At 47.6% G+C, this 22,416-nt stretch overlaps 1 protein-coding gene across 2 annotated transcripts in view; it reads left to right on the forward strand.

Moving 5' to 3' along the window:
• The window catches only part of TRIO (trio Rho guanine nucleotide exchange factor), a 365,512-nt gene extending 357,104 nt beyond the window's left edge, over positions 1–8,408 (forward strand). For both annotated transcript variants that reach the window (XM_023218272.3, XM_023218273.2), the window contains 4 exons: positions 826–904; positions 2,630–2,830; positions 5,331–5,469; positions 6,085–8,408. In XM_023218272.3, the coding sequence (XP_023074040.2) occupies positions 826–904; positions 2,630–2,830; positions 5,331–5,469; positions 6,085–6,627 (962 nt within the window). In that variant the 3' untranslated portion in view covers positions 6,628–8,408. The remainder of the gene's footprint in view (positions 1–825; positions 905–2,629; positions 2,831–5,330; positions 5,470–6,084) is intronic.
• The last annotated feature ends 14,008 nt before the right edge of the window (positions 8,409–22,416 follow it).

The following is a 22,416-nucleotide window of genomic DNA, read 5'->3' on the forward strand; positions in this document are numbered from 1 at the left end:
GAAGAAGCCCAGGTGAGGATAGGGGCGGACAGATGCTCAGCCTGGGCTGGACTGCAGGTCAGGCAAGCGGGCCGAAAGAGGAACTAAGTGGGGAGAGGAGGCTGGACGAGCGGGGTCAGGAGGCCCAGGCTCCCATGGAGGCTTCGAATCACAGTGGCAGCTGTGCTTCCCAGGGGCTGCCTGGCAGCGGGGCCACGTGGGGCTCCCCCACTTAGTGCTTCTTTTCACAGGAAGACTCTAGAAAGGATGCTTTCTGTTCCTGTGGACGTGTACACAGGATTCATTACTAACAGGTGCTTTACAGTTGGCACTTTTATAATAGAATTCTCTTTGTAGTGTATTTATGATTTATTAACCATGTAAAACTCTGTGAACGTTAAGTTAATACTGTGGACTCGTGATCTCTCACGGCTGTGAAAGGAGGCGTGGGGAGGAGAGAGCAGCGTAGCCTCGAGGCGGTGCGGCCAGGTGAACAGGGAGGACTATCTGTAGCACTGCTGTCCAGTAGAAGCAAAAAGAGGCCACATGTGCAAGTTTAGATTTTTCTAGCAAACACATTTTAAAAATAAAAGTAAAAGCAGTTTTTACTAACATGTATTTAATTTGAAAAATTATTAGTGAAATATTTTGCATTCTTCCTCCACACTAAGCCCCAGTGTCTGTGTGTCCTTTATGCACCCACCCATCTCCACTCATGTGGGCCACGTGGCAGGCGCCCGGGGCCATGTGCAGCTGCCTGCCGTGAGGGACGGTGCGTGGCGATAGCCGTCTTACCCAGGAAGCTCCACGGGAAACAAGCTCAGGCAGGTGCCGTTCTTCTTGCAGGTCCAGGGATGGATGGGATCATGGTGACCTGGAAAGACAACTTTGACTCCTTCTACAGTGAAGTGGCTGAGCTTGGCAGGTATGATGTACAACCCAGAATGCCTTCCGGAAGAGCAGAGCGCAGGGAAGACGTGCCTGAGAGTGCACGGATGAAAGCTCAGCCGTGTTCTCTTGCCAGCAGTTGGAAGCTGTGTGTCTTGCATTGGAATCGTGACTCTCATTGCCTTTAGATGCTAGACTCTGGGGAAGTGAGGAAGCCTTTTCCTCTCGGGTTCCAGCAGAGAGGCCGAATGCCGCAAGCCAGCCCTCGGTGGGGAGGAGTCGCTTCCCTCTGTGCGTGTAGAATAGTGGTAGCTCAGTGCCAGCCTTGGGAGCGTTCAGGAGTCTTTCAGACACTTGCTGTCGTCCTTAATCCTCTTGTGTCCTTCACGTTTCGCTTGTGCGTGGAGACTTCAAGGAGTGACAGTAAAATCAGATGGGGTATCAGCGTCCTCCTGCACAAACTCAGAGAGATTTCCCATCTAGGGGGCTCCTTCTCTTCATGAGGGGCAGCCGAGCCAGGGGTGGCCCAGCAGTGCCATCAGACAGCCCGGCTCCCTTGGCTCTGCCTCCAGGGCCACACAGCACACACATCCAGGTGCTGTGTCCCGTGTGGCAGGAAGAGCAGGGTCAAAGGAGCATGACCGCTTTCCTTTGTCCTTTTGTAAGAACTCCCCCAGAAACTCCAGCCAGCAGCACCCTCTGGCTTTCATTCCTGAGGCCATAACTGGTCACACGGCTCCTGTTGATGTCTCTGTCAGCTGTCTCTGGCTGCATAAAAAGCCACACCAGCACGTGCTGTCTTAGGACAGTGGTGACGTGTGCCTTCTGGTGCGGTGGGCAGATGGGCCCGTTATTCTCTTGGCCCCTCCTGGCCTGGTCAGCCGGTGCACCATGCCCCATGCGTGTCAGAGGCCTTGTCTGGGGCACTGGCTCTCTCCACATCGACTTTCACCCTGGGCCTCCCCACGTGAGGGCAGTGGCATTCCAGAACAGCAGGAGCGTCAAGGCCTCTGAAGGCCGAGCCTCAGAAATCAACGACCAACGTCCCCCACACCCTGTGGGCCAGAGCCAGCCCCAGGCAGCCCTGATTCAAGGGGAGGAACAGCGCCCGCCTCCGAGTGAGAGACGTGGCAAAGCCATGGCCTTTAACCCTGTACACAGCCTGCCCACCACAGGCGCATCTCTGGTCCTCACGTGTGCAGAATGCACTTACCCACCTCAGGCCCCAAAGCCTCATCCAGATCACGTCGAGGTGTGACCAGTCCCTGGCAGTGGGTCATCAGGTGCAGCTCCAGGGTCCTCGTGCCTGCCCCACACTCACACCCACAGGGTCGAGGCTGAGGCGGTGACCACAGCAGACGCTCCTTTCCAACGTGCAGGGAAGGGTGGCTGACGGGAGGCGTGAGCAGACATCCCAGCTGCTGCACATTGTGGAGAGCAGAGGGGAGCCGCCTGGCAAGGCCCGAGGCTCAGAGGTCTTGCCCTGTCCCTTCTACCACACGCGGTGCTGTGAAGCAGCCACCAGTGTAAGGAAACCGAGGCTGCCTGGGAGGGAGGACCAGCAGAATCGCACGGCTGCGGGGACAAGGACAGATTTGGGGAACGGCCATGGCACCACAGCTCCTCCATGGGGTGGCCAGGAGAGCAGGGCCTCCGGACCGGACCGGGCCACCACACGGCCAGTCCATTTACGGTAACAGAGTCTTTCTCGGTGCCAGACCTCAGCAGCCTCTGCAAATGGTCTTCTTGACGTATTTTACAGGGGCAGATTCTCTGTCGTTAAGAAATGTGATCAGAAAGGAACCAAGCGAGCAGTGGCCACGAAGTTTGTGAACAAGAAGTTGATGAAGCGCGACCAGGTCACCCGTGAGCTCGGCATCCTGCAGAGCCTCCAGCACCCCCTGCTTGTCGGCCTCCTCGACACCTTCGAGACCCCCACCAGCTACGTCCTGGTCTTAGAAATGTGCGTACACACCCGGCCTTCCCTCTCCCACTCTCTGCCTCCACTTCAGGGGGTTTTGTTGTTGCCGTTTGTTCTCTAAGAAGGATAGAAATTGGGTTTTTAGAATTTACAGAACTAAAAACATCTTCACTGTCACAGCCCACAGTTTTCGAGCCTTCCAGTAACGGCAGAAAGCAGTGTGGTCTTTACGGGGCAGCTGCCTGGTGAAGGGCAGTCAGTCCTAGGGTGGAACGCCCAACGCGCCCAGCCAGCCCGGAGGCGCCCTCCCGTTTCCGAAGGTCCCATGAGGCCAGGCTGTCTCTGGTGCTGAACCCAAGCCCCGATTAGTGGTTGGAGGCTGACCTGATACCCCCAAGCCTGTGCAGGGGCAGCTCACCCTGGATCAGTGCTGCCCCTCAGGTCTCCTGCCAAGTGCAGGCCAGTTGGATGGGAGGGTAAGACGCACCTCCCTGCAGAATGTCCTCCACAGAGGGGGCGCGGGCACACCAAGCAGAGCTGCCGCACTGGTCCCATTGTACTTACTGGGCTCCTTTATAAGATCAGAAAATGATTCAGTCACGTAAAGAAAAGTTTGAAACCTGTGTCCCTCAGGAGCTGCTCTCATCTAGGTGTGGTTCGCATGGAAATGTCAGGAGAACTCAAGCTGGGGGTGCGTCCGGCAGGGAGTGGCCGGAGGCCAGGGATGCCGCCCAACCTCCTACAAGGCAGGACGACCCCCATGGATTCATCCGCCCCAAACATCTGTGCATTTAGCTTTGAAAAATGTCGATTCCTCCTTTTTAGGGGGAGTCATTTTATACATTTACTTTCATTTGCAACTTCTTTTCCGTGGGGAAGGGTAAAACCTTTTGCCGCCGTGTGGAAAGTGTGCATAGCTCTTCAGTGGGAAGGATAGGGTTAGCAGGGCACCGCCTGGGGTCATGCAGGGGCACACTCAAGCTCGGGGCCCCTCGCCCGCAGCAACTCCCTCCAGGCCCGGTACCTGATGTTGTAGTTATTGTCATTTTTTTCTTAAAGAAATTATGAATGCCTCCCCATACCCTTCCCGGGGCAAGGCTGCCACAGGGTCCCGTGTGGCCCCACATGTAACCTTTACCAGCTTCCTCGGGCAGCGCATGTGCCGTGGGTGACACTGGATGTCTCAGGAAGGCCTCCCACCCATGGCTGCACAGCTAAAACCTCCCCCAGAACGTGGGGACCTGCTCCCAGCCCCTCTCCCAAGAATAGAAAACACATCTCGTGGCAGAAGGGCGGACGGTGGGGCGCCCCTGAGGCTGAGCGGTGTGGACGGAGAGGAGGTCCACGGGCCTGGGCCTGGCCTCAGTCCCCACCCTCCCTCTCATCGGCTCATTTCTCACCCTGGGTATCCTTAAAAGCGGCACTGGCTTCGGAGGGTTGGCATGGGGCCGAGATGGTGCGATGTGTGTGGAAGAGCCGACGTCCAAGCCGAGGCCTGGCCTGGGCACCTCGGGACCTGGGAGGTTTCCTCTCTGGCTCCAGACGCTGGTGACCAACAGCCACTGCTCACCTTCCCTGGGGAGTTTTAACAAGACGGTGGCTTGAGTGCTTGTCATCGATCTACAAGGCCTTCGTTTCTGGACTGACATTTCAGTGCTTTCCGCCGTCATTTCTGGGAAACAACATGGTTTGGCCTCACCATGCTGTTAATAGGATCTGTTTTCCTGACACATTACTCCGGTTCTCACAGGCTACTCCCCATTACTAGACAGGCAGCTGATCTTCTACAGATTTCTGTTTTGCAAAGAGCAGCATAGGCCGGTGTTGAGAGAGGCGGGGCCAGACCACCTCAGTCCAGTCCTGGCTTCTCCACCCTGGAGCGGTGGACCTTGGGCAAGTTTCATGCTTTCTGTGTGCCTGACTTTCCTCATGTGTCAGATGGGTACAGCAAGGCCCACTTCACAGGCAGTCATAAGGATTGAATGAGTTGATAGAAGGCGTGGAGCCCCTGGCACTTGGCAGTGCTGGGGAAGTGTTTTTTTAGTATGAACAGGAATTTCAGAGGAGGAAGGCTTCTGAGTCCAACACTGAGCACTGACTGGGCCACCTGCTGCCCAGCCTGTGGTTACGTGATCTCAGTGAGGCTTCCCGTGGCCCATTTTACAGGTGAGGAAACTACACCTCCGAGAAGCATGGTCTACATGCCTTCCTTCAGCAGATACCACAGGATGCCTGCTGCGCCTGGCACTGCCGGCAGCCAGGCCACGCCACGCCCCACAACAGGCGGGTTTGGACCCTTGACTGGGCCGCTCTACCCCTGGCTTCCCTCTTAAGATGGAGACACCGTGTTCCCCACTCGTGTCTTCCCATCAGAGCTTCACAAAAACCCCCCTCCTTATCTGGTCACACCTCAGAGGCACAGCCCTGAGATCCTGATGACACATTCATAACAGGTGACAGATCTGACATGTTTACTTCTTTCTACCCCGAAGAGGTCTGGAAAGAAAAGCACATCGTAACTCACCCGTTCCTGCCTCTGTAGGGCCGACCAGGGTCGCCTCCTGGACTGCGTGGTGCGATGGGGAAGCCTCACCGAAGGCAAGATCAGGGCGCACCTGGGGGAGGTTCTGGAAGCCGTCCGGTACCTGCACAACTGCAGGATAGCACACCTGGACCTAAAGGTTAGTGAGGCCCCGGGCAGGTGAAGGGGGTCCGAGCACACCGGCTTGGCCATGCGGGCACAGAGCCCCTCTGAAGCCAGGCCAGGAGTCCCCGAGTGACTAGGGACAGAAAGGGGAGCGGGCCAGCTGATTAGCACAGGTTGCTAATCTCTGTTTCTAAGCGTTTGTGTTCAGTGATGCACACAGTCAGGAGCACACTGGGTAAAACGCTGGAGCCCTCCCGGCCTTCCACGACTTTCAGAAAGTCCCCATGAGTGTTGCCCGGTGGGTGTGGCGGGTGCAGTGGTAGCTTAGGCGGGAAAGAGAGTATTCCCTTCGGTGCTGGGAGGGAGAATGAACACCCAGCTTCAGAAAGCAGCCTGGTTTCATTAGGCTTCTTGGCCCTTAGATCTCCAGAGAGAGCTGCTCTGTGAAGCTGGGTCCCAGCTCCACTGGGTCGTCTCTTCCTCCTGACCCTGGGCTGGCAGCTGAGGGTCCGGCCTGCTTTGCACGGGCATGGCTTGTCCTAGTTGACATCGTAGATTCCTTCCACCTCACCGTAGAGTCCCGCCCATCATCCTGAGTAAGCTTAAGATTGGACTGGTCTGAAAATGACAGCTGTATTCTGTCTTCCAGCCTGAGAATATCCTGGTGGATGAGAGTTTAGCCAAGCCGACCATCAAACTGGCTGACTTTGGAGATGCTGTTCAACTCAACACGACCTACTACATCCACCAGTTACTGGGGAACCCTGAATTCGCAGCCCCCGAAATCATCCTCGGGAACCCTGTCTCCCTGACCTCGGATACGTGGAGTGTTGGAGTGCTCACATACGTACTTCTTAGTGGCGTGTCCCCCTTCCTGGACGACAGCGTGGAAGAGACCTGCCTGAACATTTGCCGCTTAGACTTTAGCTTCCCAGATGACTACTTTAAAGGAGTGAGCCAGAAGGCCAAGGAGTTCGTGTGCTTCCTCCTGCAGGAGGACCCGGCCAAGCGTCCCTCGGCTGCGCTGGCCCTCCAGGAGCAGTGGCTGCAGGCGGGCAACGGCAGAGGCACGGGCGTCCTCGACACGTCCAGACTGACTTCCTTCATTGAGCGGCGCAAACACCAGAATGATGTTCGACCTATCCGTAGCATTAAAAACTTTCTGCAGAGCAGGCTTCTGCCTAGAGTTTGACCTATCCAGAAGTTCTTTCTCATTCTCTTTCACCTGCCAATCAGCTGTTAATCTGAATTTTCAAGAGAAAAACAAGCAAATATAACTGATCAGCTGCCGGTATGTTCATCGTGTGAAATCGCATTCCAAGTGAGCTGTGCTCAGCAGTGCTTGGACACAGAGCTGCAAGCTGCGCTGGGGTGGAGGACCGTCACTTACACTCTGCCCAAGGCAGAGGTCGCATTGCTGTATCACAGTATTTTATTCAGGTTTCTGCAAAAAAATAAAAAGATACTTTTTTAAACAAACATGAATAGAATTTTGCAAATTTAACGTTTTCAAGATTTATTCAAGGAAACAAAATGCCTATGTTCAACCACTGGTGTTAACGGACAGAGATACTGTGCGTCTCTGGGGCAGACGCACCCGGGTGGCGGCCACTCCCACGGCCTTGTCTAGGGCTCAGAGTCCACTCGACTCTGAGCTTTTCCAGGCACCTCGTCTGTGTGCGTCTCACACCAGACGTGGCTTCTGAAACGTGCATTCAACCTCAAACTTTTGCATAAAATAGAATGAATCGTTTTGCTCTGATGAAATGTAGGCCTTACTTGTATATAAGACTGCTCCTGCCTTCGGTCTGTGGTTTTCCCACCTGCCTCCCCTACCCACCCCCCACCCACCGCCTGGGGCTTCCTCTGGGGGTGCGAGGGTATGCTCATCAAATGAAGACATCAGGTTGGGTCCTGCCCCGCTGCCCCGCCCCCTGTTCCTGCCCCAAGCCGTCAATCAGATTGTTGAGCAGTACACAGTCAGATGAAAATACTGTAAATGCACTCATTGGGGGTTTTTTGGTTTTACTTCATATCATGTGCAATGTTGTGGCTTTAACATTTTATGCAACTATTTATGAAGACCTCTGTTGTACCTGTAATAAATATATAGAAAAAGCACATACTTCGTATGGTGAGCTTTATGGTTTTGTGTGTGTGTTGGGGTTGGCGGGTGGGTGGGTAGGGTCGTAGCCCTGTGCCATCGGTTCAAGGAGACTTTTCGTGAAACTTGTCGGTTTTGAGGACTGTAAAAAGTGATTTCATACTCTGAATATAAAACTGGATAATAGGGCAATGTTTTAAAGTTTATTATGCTATTATTCAGAATGCCAAAGTATTATTTTTTTTCCCAAAATCAGTCTGGACATTGACTACTTTTTAGACTTTTTGACTTTCAACTTTCTGTACAAAAATTGGCTGGGTTTTGAGCTTTTGGTAAGAAATAAAAGCCGATTAAGCACTGGCCGCCCCGCGGCTGGTACCCAATGCCCGAGTCACTGTGGCAGCATTCGCACTGGCGTGGGGAGTCCTTTCAACTCAAGGAGGCTGGGTTTCTGGGCACCCTGGAAGTTCTCTGGATGTCTTTTTATCCTTCTTGTGTGAACTGCACTACAAAAGAGACCAGCCCATTTCCCAAGCCAGCCAGACACCTGGGTCTTGAGCCATAAACTGGCGTAGTTAAGCTTTGCAGCTTCCGATGTATTTTATTTATTCTTTTGTTGGGTTTTTGTTGGTTCTTGTAAAATTGTACAGAAACTTTTTAAAAGAAATTGGATTCAAAACTGGATGTGTATTCGTAACCTCATAATTTTTATTTGTGTATTGTTTCTTTCATTATTTCAGTTAAATTTTTACATTATTTTGCATGTATATTTCTTTGTACAGAGACCTTACATGTTTACACAGTATGATGTGATGTAAATATTTTATTTTGCCATCAGTTATTTTGAAAAATTAAACATATTTGCCTGATTTTTGTGTTAGGCTTTTTATTTAAATTGGTCACTGTTGAATCGGAAAGACAGATGGCTGAGGGAGAGACTGACACACAGACTTCTCATGGGTGGGAGGTGGCAGAATGTACTGGATTGAGAACCCTCTGTACACGCTCAGAAATGGGAGTCGCTCAGCCTCCTGCGGACTGGTTCAGACACCACGCTCGAGACCCTGGTATGTGCCAGAATGTCGACTGACTGTGCACAACGAGGCTGTAGCTTGTCCCGGTTAGAATGAGCGAGGCTGTAGCTTGTCGCGGTTAGAATAAGCGAGGCTGTAGCTTGTCCTGCTTAGAATAGCTAAGGCACCCTGTTGCCTGATGAACTCAGAATTAGAGCGAGGGAAGAGCTCCTTCATCCTGGCCTCAGAAAAGCAACGGTAATGTCCAGATAGATTCGAGAAAATGAAACAGTTTCATTTGGTTAAGAACAAACCAAAGATCCTGCACCTGGGAGAAGATTCCCCAGTGGTGCCTCGACCTCGGCCCTGAGCCCACCCAGTCCTGGGGGACTTGCAGCCAAGTGGCTTCCCCAGCTCTGCCAGCCTGGCTGCTGACAGCAGCTTATTTTTTCCAATGACTGTATCTTCTCTCTTGGTTCTTTCTGGCTTTCCTTCTGAGCTGATGACTTTTATTGTTCAACACACCATCAAGAACAAGTATTCTTTCTCATCCGTTTGTGGAAATCCTGAATAGAAGGCTGATGTGAAAGGACATTTGTGCAGTCTCTAAGTCAGGACATGGGAAGCTAACTCCCTGAGGTGTGTGCCCGCCCAAGTCCCAGCAGTACCCATGGCTCGGTGGGCTCTGGAGGGGGCGGAAATTCAAGGTCGGTTCTAATCTACCACCTGCCCAGCACAGCATCCTGCCCCAGGGGGAGTGGCCTGGCCCACCACAGTGCCACCCCTTCTGAGCAACACAAAGGAGGCGAGGGCTATGTGGTGGTGTCCTTTAAATGGGACAGTTGCTGAATGGAGTGGTTCTGCCTGCAAGATTAGCAGAGCTCACTGTGCCCAGTGAAAGCCTCAGGCGTTTGGTCTGTCGTGATCACTAGATTTTTTTTCTCAAATACCAAGGTGTTTTTCATTCTGCAAGTTACTATAATCTTTTAAAAACTCGGATTCTCTTTAGCCCTAACAAGTGGGGGGAAATCAATGTTTTAGCAGAATTATGAACCTCATAGTAAGCAATAATCTATTAGATGAGGTCTTTGCTTACTGTAGCTATACAGGAAGTCTTGAAAGCAAGCAGACATCCCCTCACTTTGTTTTTGTTTTCGTTTTTGTTTTCCAAATTGTTTCTGCTAATCTAGTTCCTTTGCCTTCATAAATTTTGGAATGGCCTTGTTCATATCTACAAGTATTAGACCATCTTAGACCACTAGGAGGAAAGGTCCTTTCTCCTGTACATTTTTGAGACAATTGTAAAGAAAGGAGTAATTCTTGGAACTGATCGATTCTCCATATTATATTTATTTATGTGAGATTTAACTTACAGAAAATTACGCAAGTCAATAAATGTTTATACATGTATATACCTGTGATCGCCACCCAAAGCAAACTACAGAACATTTCTATTATCCATAGATAATAGACCTTCCCCCCCAGGAAGGTCTGTCTCACCCCTTCCCAGTCAATCTCTCCCTCCCAAGGTAATCACTCTTCTGATTTCTATCATTCACAGATATGTTTGCCTTTTAAGTAAAATCATGTATTACGTACTTTTTAAAACTAGGTTGTACCTTTTATTTTGAGGCCGTTGTAGATTCACATCCGATTGTTATGAAATGTACCCTTAGGCTGGGCACGGTGGCTCACGCCTGAAATCCCAGCACTTTGGGAGACCGAGGCAGGCAGATCACCTGAGGTTGGGAGACCAGCCTGACCAACATGGAGAAACTCTGTCCCTACTAAAAATACAAAAAATTCGCCGGGCGTGGTGGCACATGCCTGTAATTCCAGCTACTCGGGAGGCGGAGGCAGGAGAATCGCTTGAACCCAGGAGGCGGAGGTTGCGGTGAGCTGAGATCACGCCACTGTACTCCAGCCTGGGCAACAAGAGCAAAACTCCGTCTCAAAAAAAAAAAAGAAAAAAAGAAACGTACCCTTTACCTGTGATAATAGACACGATCATACATTATCACAACCAGGATACTGTCACTAACACCATCAAGATGCAGAATATTTCCACCACCAGCAGGACCCTCCTGTTGCCCTGTTATGGCCACGCTTCCCTTCTGCCACCACACCCTTCTTTAACCCCTGCCAACCACTTCCATGTGCTCCATTTCTATAACGTTGGCGTGTTGAAAATGTTATTTAAACGAGATCATACAGTATGCAGCCTTTTGAAATAGGTGTTTTCTCGTAGCATAATTATCTGAAAATCAATCCAGATTGTTGTATCAAGAGTTTTATTTTTTCTTTTTATTACTGAGTACTAGCTCCCAGTGTGGATGTGCCACAACTGAACCATTCACCCGCTGAAGGACATCTGAGGCTTTTTTTTAGCTTTGGCTTGTTAAGAAATAGTTTGCATGAACATTCCTTGTACAGATTTTCATATGAACATAAGTTTTCATTTCTCTGGGATAAGACAATTGGAAGATCATATTGTAGTGACATGTTACCTTTTTTAAGTTGCGGCCAAACTGTTTTCTAGACCAGTGGTCCCCAACCTTTTTGGCGCCAGGGACCAGTTTCGTGGAATAGTTTTTCCATGGATGGTGAAGGAGTGGGAGACGATTTCGGGATGAAACTGCCCCACCTCACATTATCAGGCATTAGATTCTCATGAGCGTGCAACCTGGATCCCTCGCATACACAGTTCGCAGTAGGGTTCGCGCTCCTGCGAGATTCTAACGCCCAGGCTGATGTGACAGGAGGCGGAGCTCGGGCAGTAATACAAGCAATAGGGAGTGTCTGTAAATACAGAGGAAGCTTCACTTATTGCCTGCCACGCCCCTCCTGCTGTGTAGCCTGGTTCCTAACAGACTGTGGACCAGTAATTTTTACAGATCAGTACTGGTCCGCGGCCTGGGGTTGGGGACCCTGTTCTAGACTGTACCATCTCACATTCCCACCAGCAACGTAGGAGTAATCCAGTTTCTTTGCCTCCTTACCAGCGTTTGGTGCTGTCACTTTTTTAATGTAGCCAAACTGACAAGCGTGAAGTGATATCTTATTGTGGTTTTAATTTGTATTTCCCTGTTGGCGAATGATATTGAATCTTTTCATGTGCTTATATGCACATCTTTATATTCTCTTCCCTGAAATGTCTGATCACATCTTTGGCCCATTTTCTTGTTGGACTGTTCGGTTTTTGCTTGTTGAGTTCTGAGCGTTTGTTACATATTCTAGCTACTAGTCCTTTGTCGGAGATATGCTTTGCAGATGTTCTCTCCTCTGTAGTGTGCCTTGTCTTCATCTTAACAGGATCTTTCACAGAGAACAATTTTGGTGAACTCCGATTTAATAATTTTGCCTTTTATGGATCAACTTTTGGTGTCAAGTCTAAGAACTCTACCTAGTTCTAGATTTAAGATTTTTTTCCCTAAGTTTTTTTTCCTAACAGTTTTTAAGTTTCACGTTTAACACTTAAGTCTATGATCGATTTTGAGCTAATTATTTTTATATAAAGTGTAAGGTTTAGGCTGAGGATTTTGTTGTTTGCATATGGATGTCCAATTGTTACAGTACCATTTGTTTTAAAAAGGCTTCCTTTTGGCTGGCCGCGGTGGCTCATGCCTGTAAATCCCAGCACTTTGGGAAGCCAAGGTGGGCGGATCATGAAGTCAGGAGATTGAGACCATCCTGGCTAACGTGGTGAAACCCCATCTCTACTAAAAATACAAAAACTTAGCTGGGCGTGGTGGTGCACACCTGTAGTCCCAGCTACTTGGGAGGCTGAGGCAGGAGAATTGCTTGAACTGGGGAGGTGGAGGTTGCAGTGACCTGAGGTCATGCCACTGCACTCCAGCCCGGGTGACAGAGCAGGACTCCATCTCAAAAAAAATAAAATAAAATAAAAAAACAAGCTTCCTCTTTTTTATTTTGTCAAAAATCAGCTGGGACTATTTATGTAGGCCTGTTGCTGGGTTATCTACTATGTTCCGTTGATCTATTTATCCCTCCACCAATATCACACAGTCTTGATTACTGTAACTATATAGTAAGTCTTGAAAGCAAGTAGACATCCCCCCCCACTTTATTTTTTTCAAAATTGTTTCTGCTAATCTAGTTCCTTTGCCTTTATAAATTTTATAATAGCCTTGTTTATACCTACAAAATATCTTTTTGAGATTTTTGTATGCATTGCATTAAATCTGTATATCCATCTGGGGAGACCTGATATCTTTACTATGTTGACTCTTCCAATCCATGAATATGGTATGTCTCCATTTATTTATATTTCCTTTGATTTCTTTCATCAGTAGTTTTACAAGTTCATATATTGTATATGTCTTACTAGAATTATGCCTAAGTACTTCTTCTTTTAAACAATTATAAATATTTATTTTTAATTTTGGTGTTCATGCATTCATTGCTACTATATGGAAATACAGAATACAGTTGATTTTGGAATGTTCATCTCTTATACCACATATTTGATGCACTGAATTACTAGTTCTAAGTATTTTTTATAGATTCTTTTGGATTTTCCTTTTTCTTTTTCTTTTCTTTTTTTTTTTTTTTTTTTTTTTTTTTTTTTGAGACAGAGTCTCACTCTTGTCACCCAGGCTGGAGTGCAATGGCACAATCTAGGCTCACTGCAGCCTCCACCTCCGAGGTTCAAGTGATTCTCATGCCTTAGCCTCCCCAGTAGCTGAGATTAAAGTTGTGCACCACCATGCCCAGCTAATTTTTTTGTATTTTTAGTGAAACAGGATTTCACCATTTTCGCCAGGCTGGTCTCAAACTCCTGACCTCAGGTGATCCTCCCACCTCGACCTCCCAGAGTGCTGGGATTATAGGCATGAGCCACTGCACCCGGCCAACTTAGTATTTTTTGACTTATGGTGTTTACCGAAATGTAACCCCATCATAAGTTGAGGAGCATCTGTATTTTCTCCACATACATGTAGAAACACATCACACAATGTTGTATGTTTTCACCTCAACCATCAAACTTAATTTAGAAAGCTAGAGAGGAAAAAGAAAATGCATTTACCCACACATTTCCTCTTCCCATTGTTCTCTCTTCCTGATTTTCTGAGAGTGATTCCTTTATCCTTTCCTTTCTACTTAGAGAACTTACTCTAGTCATTCTTTTAAGGCAGTCCTCCTGGCAACAAATTCTCTTAGTGTTCCTTCCTCTGAGAACATCTTGACTCCCCCTTCATTCTTGAAGGATATATTTTGCTAGGTATAAAATTCTGACAGTTGTAGGGGAGGCAGAGATTACCTCCAATCCTGCCTTTCCTGTTAGCTCTTAGTGAACTCTTCAGCTGGCTCTAGAAACCACATTGACACCAGGAAGATTAACAAGACAAAAGTATACAAATTTCATTAGTTTTACATATATGTGAGGACCTTTGCAAGAAAGTTAAGTCCAAAGATATGGCCAAAGCAAGATGCTTTTATACGTTTTAGACAAAGAATGATAAATTTGAGAAGAAATGACAGGCAGGACAAAGAAAATCTGGGCTGAGTATCGTGGCTCATGCCTGTAAGTCCAGCACTTTGGGAGGTTGAGGCAAGAGGATGACTTGAGGCCAGGAGTTCGAGACCAGCCTGGGCAACATAGCAAGACCCCCATCTCTAAAAATATATATATATATATATATATGCGGGATGTTGGCACAAGTCTTGTTCCTAGCTACTTGGGAGGCTGAAGTGTGAGGATCACTTGAGCCCAGGTGTTCAAGGCTATAGTAAGCTAGTCTTAACCTCCTGACCTCAGGTGATCCACCCATCTTGGCATACCAAAGTGCTGGGATTACAGGTGTGGCCCCTGTGCCCAGGCTTTTTTTTTTTTTTTTTTTTTTTTTCTGAGACGAACTCTTGCTCTGTCACCTGAACTGGAGTGCAGTGGCGGATCTCGAAGGCTGTGGTGAGTTGTGATTGCACCACTGCACTCCAGCCTGGGTGACAGAGCAAGACCCTGTCTCAAAAAGAAAATCTGGCTGAGGCAATAAATTTTCTAGGGGAGTTGCTAGGAGATATATGTGGAGGGGTGTGGGTATAAGACAGGTGGAAGGTAAGGGTAACTTCGTTAAGTATGCTTATTCGGGTTCATTGCAGCCTCCAATTCCAAGCCTCTATTGATAAGGGCTATTTTCTTGCTGTGGCATGGTGACAGTACCCCTCCCAGAGGAACCTTTATGACTTACTGCATGCAGAAAGAGAAAGATCAGCTGTTCCTTTCCGAAACTAGGATCCCTCCAATAACACAGGGGATGGAGAGTCTTGTTCCTGTTCAGCAGAGATGAAAGTTCTGCTTCCCCCTATTTGGGCTTCTCTAACACCACGCTGGCAGAGGTTCCCCTATTACAGCTGGGTAAGGATGGAAGTCTGGGCTCTGCACTAATCTTTGCTGGCGGGGTGAGGGTGGGAGCCACTGTTTTTTCTGTGATGTGTGGCTGGAGAAGAGCAGTTATTGTCGGAAGGTTTTCCGTCTTGCTAGGCCGCCCCTTTCCTGTGCCCTTATGTGAAGAGAGCAAGGTTTTGCTGGGACCTTTTTTGTCTGCAGCTATGGCATTTCCACATTGCTGGCTTCTTCAGCTCCATGTCTGGGATACATGAGGCAAAAAGAAATCCCAGGGAACCCACCATCCTTGGGGTTCCCCGTCCCTGAAGCCCCACACGGATCTGCTGTCTTCACCTTGCAGAGTCTCCTTAAGTTTGTTTCATGGGTGACATCGAGCTGTTTCTTGTACGTAGTGGGAGGAATAGGAGAGAGGTGTGTACTCCATTTCCCAGAAGCAGAAATCCAGTATCGGTGCTTCTTTTTCTATTTGCTAGCTTCAGGATTATGTGCTGTTGGTTTCCTGAGATCGGTATAAAACAACTGCTTGATTTTTTTTTTTTTTTTTTTGAGACAGTCTCTCACTCTGTCACCCAGTCTGGAGCACAGTGGCCCATGGTCTCTGCTCACTGCAAGCTCCGCCTCCCGGGTTCACACCATTCTCCTGCCTCAGCCCCGCCCCAAGTAGCTGGGACTACAGGTGCCCGCCACCTCGCCCGGCTAGTTTTTTGTATTTTTTTTTAGTAGAGACGGGGTTTCACCATGTTAGCCAGGATGGTCTCAATCTCCTGACCCTGTGATCCGCCCGCCTTGGCCTCCCAAAGTGCTGGGATTACAGGCATGAGCCACCACACCCGGCCTCATCTTATTTTCAAAAAGGATCAATTGTATCCGTTATAGAAAGGGGGAACCTACACAACCAATAGCTGCCAGAATATAAGCTCTTTACACATGTCACTGTCTTGTACATTTTCTGCAGATTCATTTCTTGCCGAAGTCTTACTTAACTACCAGTAGTAATATTCTTCCACTATTCCACGATAACCAAACCAGAATATCCAGGAAAAGGTAACTGATGACAGATGGTAAGTAAGAGATTGGCCAGGCTACCAAGAGCCAGTGGCCTGGGCAGGCACTAGCCACTCATTGCAGAGCGGTCCGTGAGGCAGGATCAGAGGGGATGCAAAGGCTAGAGGGGAAAAGAATGGACCCAAATAACTTCTGACAGAGGGGATTCAATGAATTGTCTAACGAGTCCTGAAAGAACTGAAAAAAGCCCAGGGAGAGCAGGCTTCCCAGGCAGTGAGCTCAGGGTAGGTCCAGGTGTCAGTTGCTCTGGCAACAGCAAGTGGTGGCAGAGGACAGCATAATTCTCGTGTAATTTGAAGCAACAGAACATTTGCTTCCACGAATATCTTTCTCCATTGGCCATTTCTTACTTACAATTCAAAAATTGTACCACGGTTTCTCTTTCAGGATGTGTCCGCCGTCCCACTGAAGTTCAGAGGCTTGCGTTCAGGACTGCTGAGATTCCCAGGGCATTTTCCTGCTCTGGGAAAGTTAAACCGTGTGCAAAAGGCAAAGTCTCTTGTGAAAGTCCACGAAGAGTAGAGGCTTTAAAACTAGTTGCCTCGTTTATAATTACTGCATATTTAATAGAAAACATACACCTCTCCGCTCCAGTTCTGAAGGTTAGAAACCTCTTTTACTCAGCTTTATCCAATCCATCCATTTCTTTATGATTACATTTTTTAAACTTTTATCTTAGGTTCAGGGATTCATGTGCAGGTTTGTTAATACAGGCAAACTCGTGGCAGGTGGGGTTTGCTGTACAGGCCATTTCATCTCCCAGGTACTAAGCATAGTACCCAATAGTTATTTTTCCGGATCCTCTCCCTCCTCCCACCCTTCTCCCTCAAATAGGCCCCAGTGTCTGTTCAAATTCCCTCTTTGTGCCCTTTGGCTCGCATTATTTTGCTCCCGCTTATAAGTGAAAGCGTGGTATTTGGTTTTCTGTTCCCGGGTTAGTTTGCAAAGAATGTGGCCTCCAGCTCCACCTATGTTCCTGCAAAAGACACGATCTCATTCTTTTTTATGGCTGCATAGTATTCCATGGTATATATGTACCACGTTATTTGTATCCAATCTGTCATTGGTGGGCATTTAGGCTGAGTCCATATCTTTGCTATTGTGGATAGTGCTGGAGTGAACATTCGCGTGCATGTGTCTTTACAGTATAACCATTTATCTTCCTCTGGGTAAACACCCAGTAAATGGGGTTGCTGCCTCCAGTGGTAGTTCCTGTTTTGCAGTTATTTGAGGAATCGCCAAAGTGCTTTACACAATGTTTGAACTAGTTTAAACTAATTTACATTCCCACCAACTGTGTATAAACGTTCTCTTGTCTCCAGAACCTCACCAGCACATGTTATTTATTGATTTTTCTTTTTTCTTTTTTTTTTTTTTTTTTTTTTTTTTTGAGACAGAGTCTCGCTCTGTTGCCCAGGCTGGAATGCAGTGGTGCGATCTCAGCTCACTGCAACCTCCACTTCCTGAGTTGAAGCGATTCTCCTGCCTCAGCCTCCTGAGTAGCTGGGACTACTCAGGCGTGCGCCACCATGCCCAGCTAATTTTTGTATTTTTAGTACAGACGGGGTTTCACCGTGTTGGCCAGGCTGGTCTCGAAGTCCTGACCTCAGGCAATCCACCCACATTGGCCTCCCAAAGTGCTGGGATTACAGGCGTGAGCCACCTCGCCCGGCCTATTTATTGACTTTTTAATAATAGCTATTCTGACTGCTGTGAGATAGTATCTCATTGTGGTTTTAATTAGCATTTCTCTAATGATTAGTGATACTGAGCATTTTTTCATACGCTTGTTGGCCGCATATATGCCTTCTTTTGAAAAGTGTTCATGTCCTTTGCCCACTTTTTAATGGGGTTGTTTGGTTCTGGTTTATACATGTGTTTAAGTTCCTTATAGATTCTGGATATTTATTAGACCTTTGCCAGGTCTACTATATATTAGCACAGTTTGCAACTATTTGTATAGTTTGCAAATATTTTCTTCCATTCGGTAGGTTGTCTGTTTATTCTGCTGATAGTTTCTTTTGCTGTGCAGAAACTCTTTAGTTTAATTAAATCCCATTTGTCAGTTTTTGCTTTTGTTGCCATTGCTTTTGGCATCTTTGTCATGAAATCTTTGCCAGTTCCTGTGATCAGAATGGCATTTTCCAGCTTGTCTCCCAGAGTTTTTATAGTTTTAGGTCTTACATTTAAGTCTTAAATCCATCTTGAGTTAATTTTTGTATGTGCTATAAGGAAGGGGTCCCGTTTCAACCTTCTGCATATGGCGAGCCTGTTATCCCAGGACCATTTATTGAATAGGGAGTCCTTCCTCATTGCTTGTTTTTGTCGGTTTTGTCAAAGATCAGATGGTTGTAGGTGTGTGGCTTCATTTCTGGGCTCTCTATTCTGTTCCACTGGTCTTTATGACTACGTTTATCTTCTATCAATGTGCATCTATAGGAAAGTGTATGTCAGAACAAGTGACATTAAAACAGGCTTCTGAGACACGCCCTGTTGATAATTTGAGAATTGCCTACACTGCTGGATTGTTAAGATATGCTAATGACCTGTTTTCCATATCTATTTTTAAATGTTTACACCAAAAGAGAAAAGATGCAAAGTATCACTTTTTTTTTTTTTTTTTTTGCGAACATGAAAATTACCTCCAGCACTAAGCTCTCCCAAGCAGTTGTCAGAGTGGGTAAAGCCAAAGGTATGAGGAGGTCCTTGTTCCTTGATGTCTTTTCTCAATTTTATGGCCAAATGCACAAAATAGGAAACAGACATGAGAGGAGGCCTTAGAACTGTGCAGGTGTGACGCCGCGCAGTGGCTCACGCCTGTATTCCCAGCACTTCGGGAGCTGAGGCGGGTGGATCACCTGAGGTCGGGAGTTTGAGACCAGCCTGGCCAACATGGTGAAACCCCATCTCTACTAAAAATACATAAATTAGCTGGGCATAGTGGCAGACGCTTGTAACGCCAGCTACTTGGAGGCTGAGGCACAAGAACCACTTGAACCCGGGATGCGGAGGTTGCAGTGAGCTGAGATTGCACCACTGCACTCCAGCCTGGGTGACAGAGTGAGACTCTGTCTAAAAAAACAAGAACTGTAACTGTGCACGTGTTGATTCACTTTCCGCAGAAGCCTCTTACTGGGCTCCGTTCTCCCACTTCTGTACATTTTCACGCCGTTACCCACTCAGCAGCAGGGTCAGCACGGAAAAGGGGAAACTAGATCACGTCCCTTTCTGCCTAAACCCCATGGGACCTGGCGTGGCTGTGAGGACCGCAGCAGGCCCTGAGGATGTGGCTATATTGTGCCTACCTCGCCCCACGTGTTCTCTCCTCAGTCCTCCATGCTGCTGTCTCCTCTCCACATGATCCCCTCTCTACCCAGACACCCTGCACTCCCAGTCTTGACCCGACTCTGCCTCATTATCCTTCGATGGTCCTTATCCTCAAATGTTCTTGAAGCAATGGCCCCCCTGACTCCTCACCCCCAAGGAGCACCCCTTTAGTCTCTCTGACAATCCCCCTCTTTACCTGCATTGCATTCCCTACATTCAGTGATGCGTTTGAGGCTTGCTAGTTTCCTGTCTGTGTCTCTCCTAAACTATAAGCTCCATGAGGGCAGGGATCTCGCTTGTTGTACTTATCACTCTTCCCAGCACCTCCTACCCAAGAGGTAATGACTCCCTCACAGTTTCAAGAAGCCCACAATATGAAAAGAGAATATTTTTGTTTGGTTGGTTTGTTTTTGAGAGGGAATCTTGCTCTGTCACCCAGGCTGGAGTGCAGTGGCACAATTTTGGCTCACTGCAACCTCTGCCTCCTGGGTTCAAGCAATTCTTCTGCCTCACCCTCCCAAGTAGCTAGAATTACAAGCACCTGCCACCATGCCCAGCTAATTTTTGTATTTTTAGTAGAGCCGAGTTTCACCATGTTGGCCAGGCTGGTCTCAAACTCCTGACCTCAGGTGATCCACCTGCCTCAGCCTCTCAAAGTGCTGGGATTATAGGCGTGAGCCACCACGCCTGGCCTGTTTGTTACTTGTTTCTATGAGTCATCTAAAATTCTTAAATGTTTGCTTTAAAAATCGCCATGTTTGAAAAAAGATTTTTTATAGAGCTAGTTATTGTTTGCGGGTGCCAGGAAATAAGAGCATGGGTTTATTAATTTAACGAAAAATTAGGATCCGTAACACCAAATGGAAAAGACCATCCCCTTGCAGTGGGATCCATATGCATTTTAATACGTAACGCTGCCCTTCCCTTTGAAATGGCATTCAGGAAAACCAATCTGTCCTAGCATTAACTTTAGTCAGCATTTGGTGTTTTGCCAGGAAGGCTGGCAGTCATCTCTTCTTAGTTAAATGACTGCCATGAGCCAGGCCATGAATGAGGACAATGCCTGGAATATAAGCAAATTAATTCCAAGAAAAAAAAGCTTGAGCAAATAGCTTCAGTTTCTAAAATAGAGACCTGGAAGTAAGTTTTCATCCATTAAGTTTCCTGCACCTACTCTGTTCTAGCCTCTTGTTTCACCCCAGGGGGACATCTCTGCTCACTCCACCCAGCAATCATCACCCAGCAGTAGTCACAGTGATTGAGCTCTGCTGCATGATCAGAACGGGCAGATCCAGGCTTTGGCGTTGAGCACAGTGGCATTCAAGTCCTAACTCTGGGCAAGAATTTCCAGCTCCCTAGCGCTGATTACCTATTTGCTCCTCACATCCTAAAGTGCTCCCAAGTTTGCTTGCCAGGAAAATCTAAAGATGTTTCTATAGAATAATTTTTTTTCTTTTTTTGAGACGGAGTCTCACTCTGTCGCCCAGGCTGGAGTGCAGTGGCGCGATCTCGGCTCACTGCAACCTCCGCCTCGCGGGTTCAAGCGATTCTCCTGCCTCAGCCTCCTGAGTAGCTGGGACTACAGGCTCACACCACCACGCCCGGCTAATTTTTGTATTTTTAGTAGAGACAAGGCTTCACCATGTTGGCCAGGATGGTCTCAAACTCTTGACCTCGTGATTTGCCTGCCTCAGCCTCCCAAAGTGCTGGGATTACAGGTGTGAACCACTGTGCCTGGCCTATAGAATAATTCTAAGAAGGACTGAGAAATTGAGGCCAAGGAAATATCATGAAATATCTTCTCTATCAATGATTCCTGGTGTTCCAAGGCAGTCATGTTTCAAGGAGGGTGAGTAAGCCCAAAATAAGGAATATATTGCTCATTTTAACCAAAAAATGTTTTAAGCCAATAGGAATGATAATCATGAAGGCAATGCTTTTGGGAGTAGTAGCTAGGGTACTTCGTAAAAGAAAACTGGCTCAATTCTAATAATGTTTTAAGAAATAAAATACCTAGGAAAATATAACAAAATCATAAGAAAGTGTAATCTAACAAAAGTGTAAGAGCTCTTCACTAAAAACTACAACATGTTGTTGAAAAAAAAAAAATTTTTTTTTTGAGGCGGAGTCTCACACTGTTGCCTGGGCTGGAATGCAATGGCGCGATCTCAGCTCACTGCAACCTCCGCCTCCCATGTTCAAGCAATTCTCCTGCCTCAGCCTCCCAAGTAGCTGGGATTACAGGTGTGTGCCACCATGCCCAGCTAATTTTTTCTATTTTTAGTAGAGACAGGGTTTCACTATGTTGGCCAGGCTGGTCTCAAACTCCTGACCTCGTGATCTGCCCGCCTCAGCCTCCCAAAGTGCTGGGATTATAGACGTGAGCCACTACACCCAGCTGAGAAATTTTTTAAGTATTATTTTAATGGAGGGAAATAGGCTGTTCATAGATTGGATGGCTCAATGTTATAAAGATGTCAAATCTCCTTAAATTCACCTACAGACTCAACACAATTGCAATCAAAACCCTCACCGGATTTCTTGTGGAAATTGGCAAGCTGATTCTAAAATTGAATAGAAATGCAAAGAGCATGAAAAGCCAAAGCAATCTTGAAGAACAATGAATCTGGAAGCAATTATATGACCAGCTATCAAGAGCTATTATAAACTTTCAGTCATCAGGACACGGTGTTGATACAAGGACAGACAACCCAATGGGACAGCATAATTTGTCTTTGTTTTTCTGGGTTGTATTAGAATTTATTTATTTTATTTTTAGAGACGGAGTCTCTCTCTGTCGCCCAGGCTGGAGTGCAGTGGCATGATCTTGGCTCACTGCCACCTCTGCCTCCCGGGTTCAAGCGATTCTCCTGCCTCAGCCTCCTGAGTAGCTGGGATTACAGGCACCTACCACCACGCCTGGGTGATTTTTTGTATTTTTAGTAGAGTCAGGGTTTCACCATATTGGTCAGGCTGGTCTCGAACTCCTGACCTCAAGTGATCTGCCCGCCTCAGCCTCCCAAAGTGCTGGGATTACAGGCATGAGCCACCACGCCCAGCCCAGGTTGTATTAGAATTTAAAGAAGTCATGATTGCTTGGAAGAA

Source organism: Piliocolobus tephrosceles, chromosome 4, assembly GCF_002776525.5.
Source record: "Piliocolobus tephrosceles isolate RC106 chromosome 4, ASM277652v3, whole genome shotgun sequence".
NCBI lineage: Eukaryota > Metazoa > Chordata > Mammalia > Primates > Cercopithecidae > Piliocolobus > Piliocolobus tephrosceles.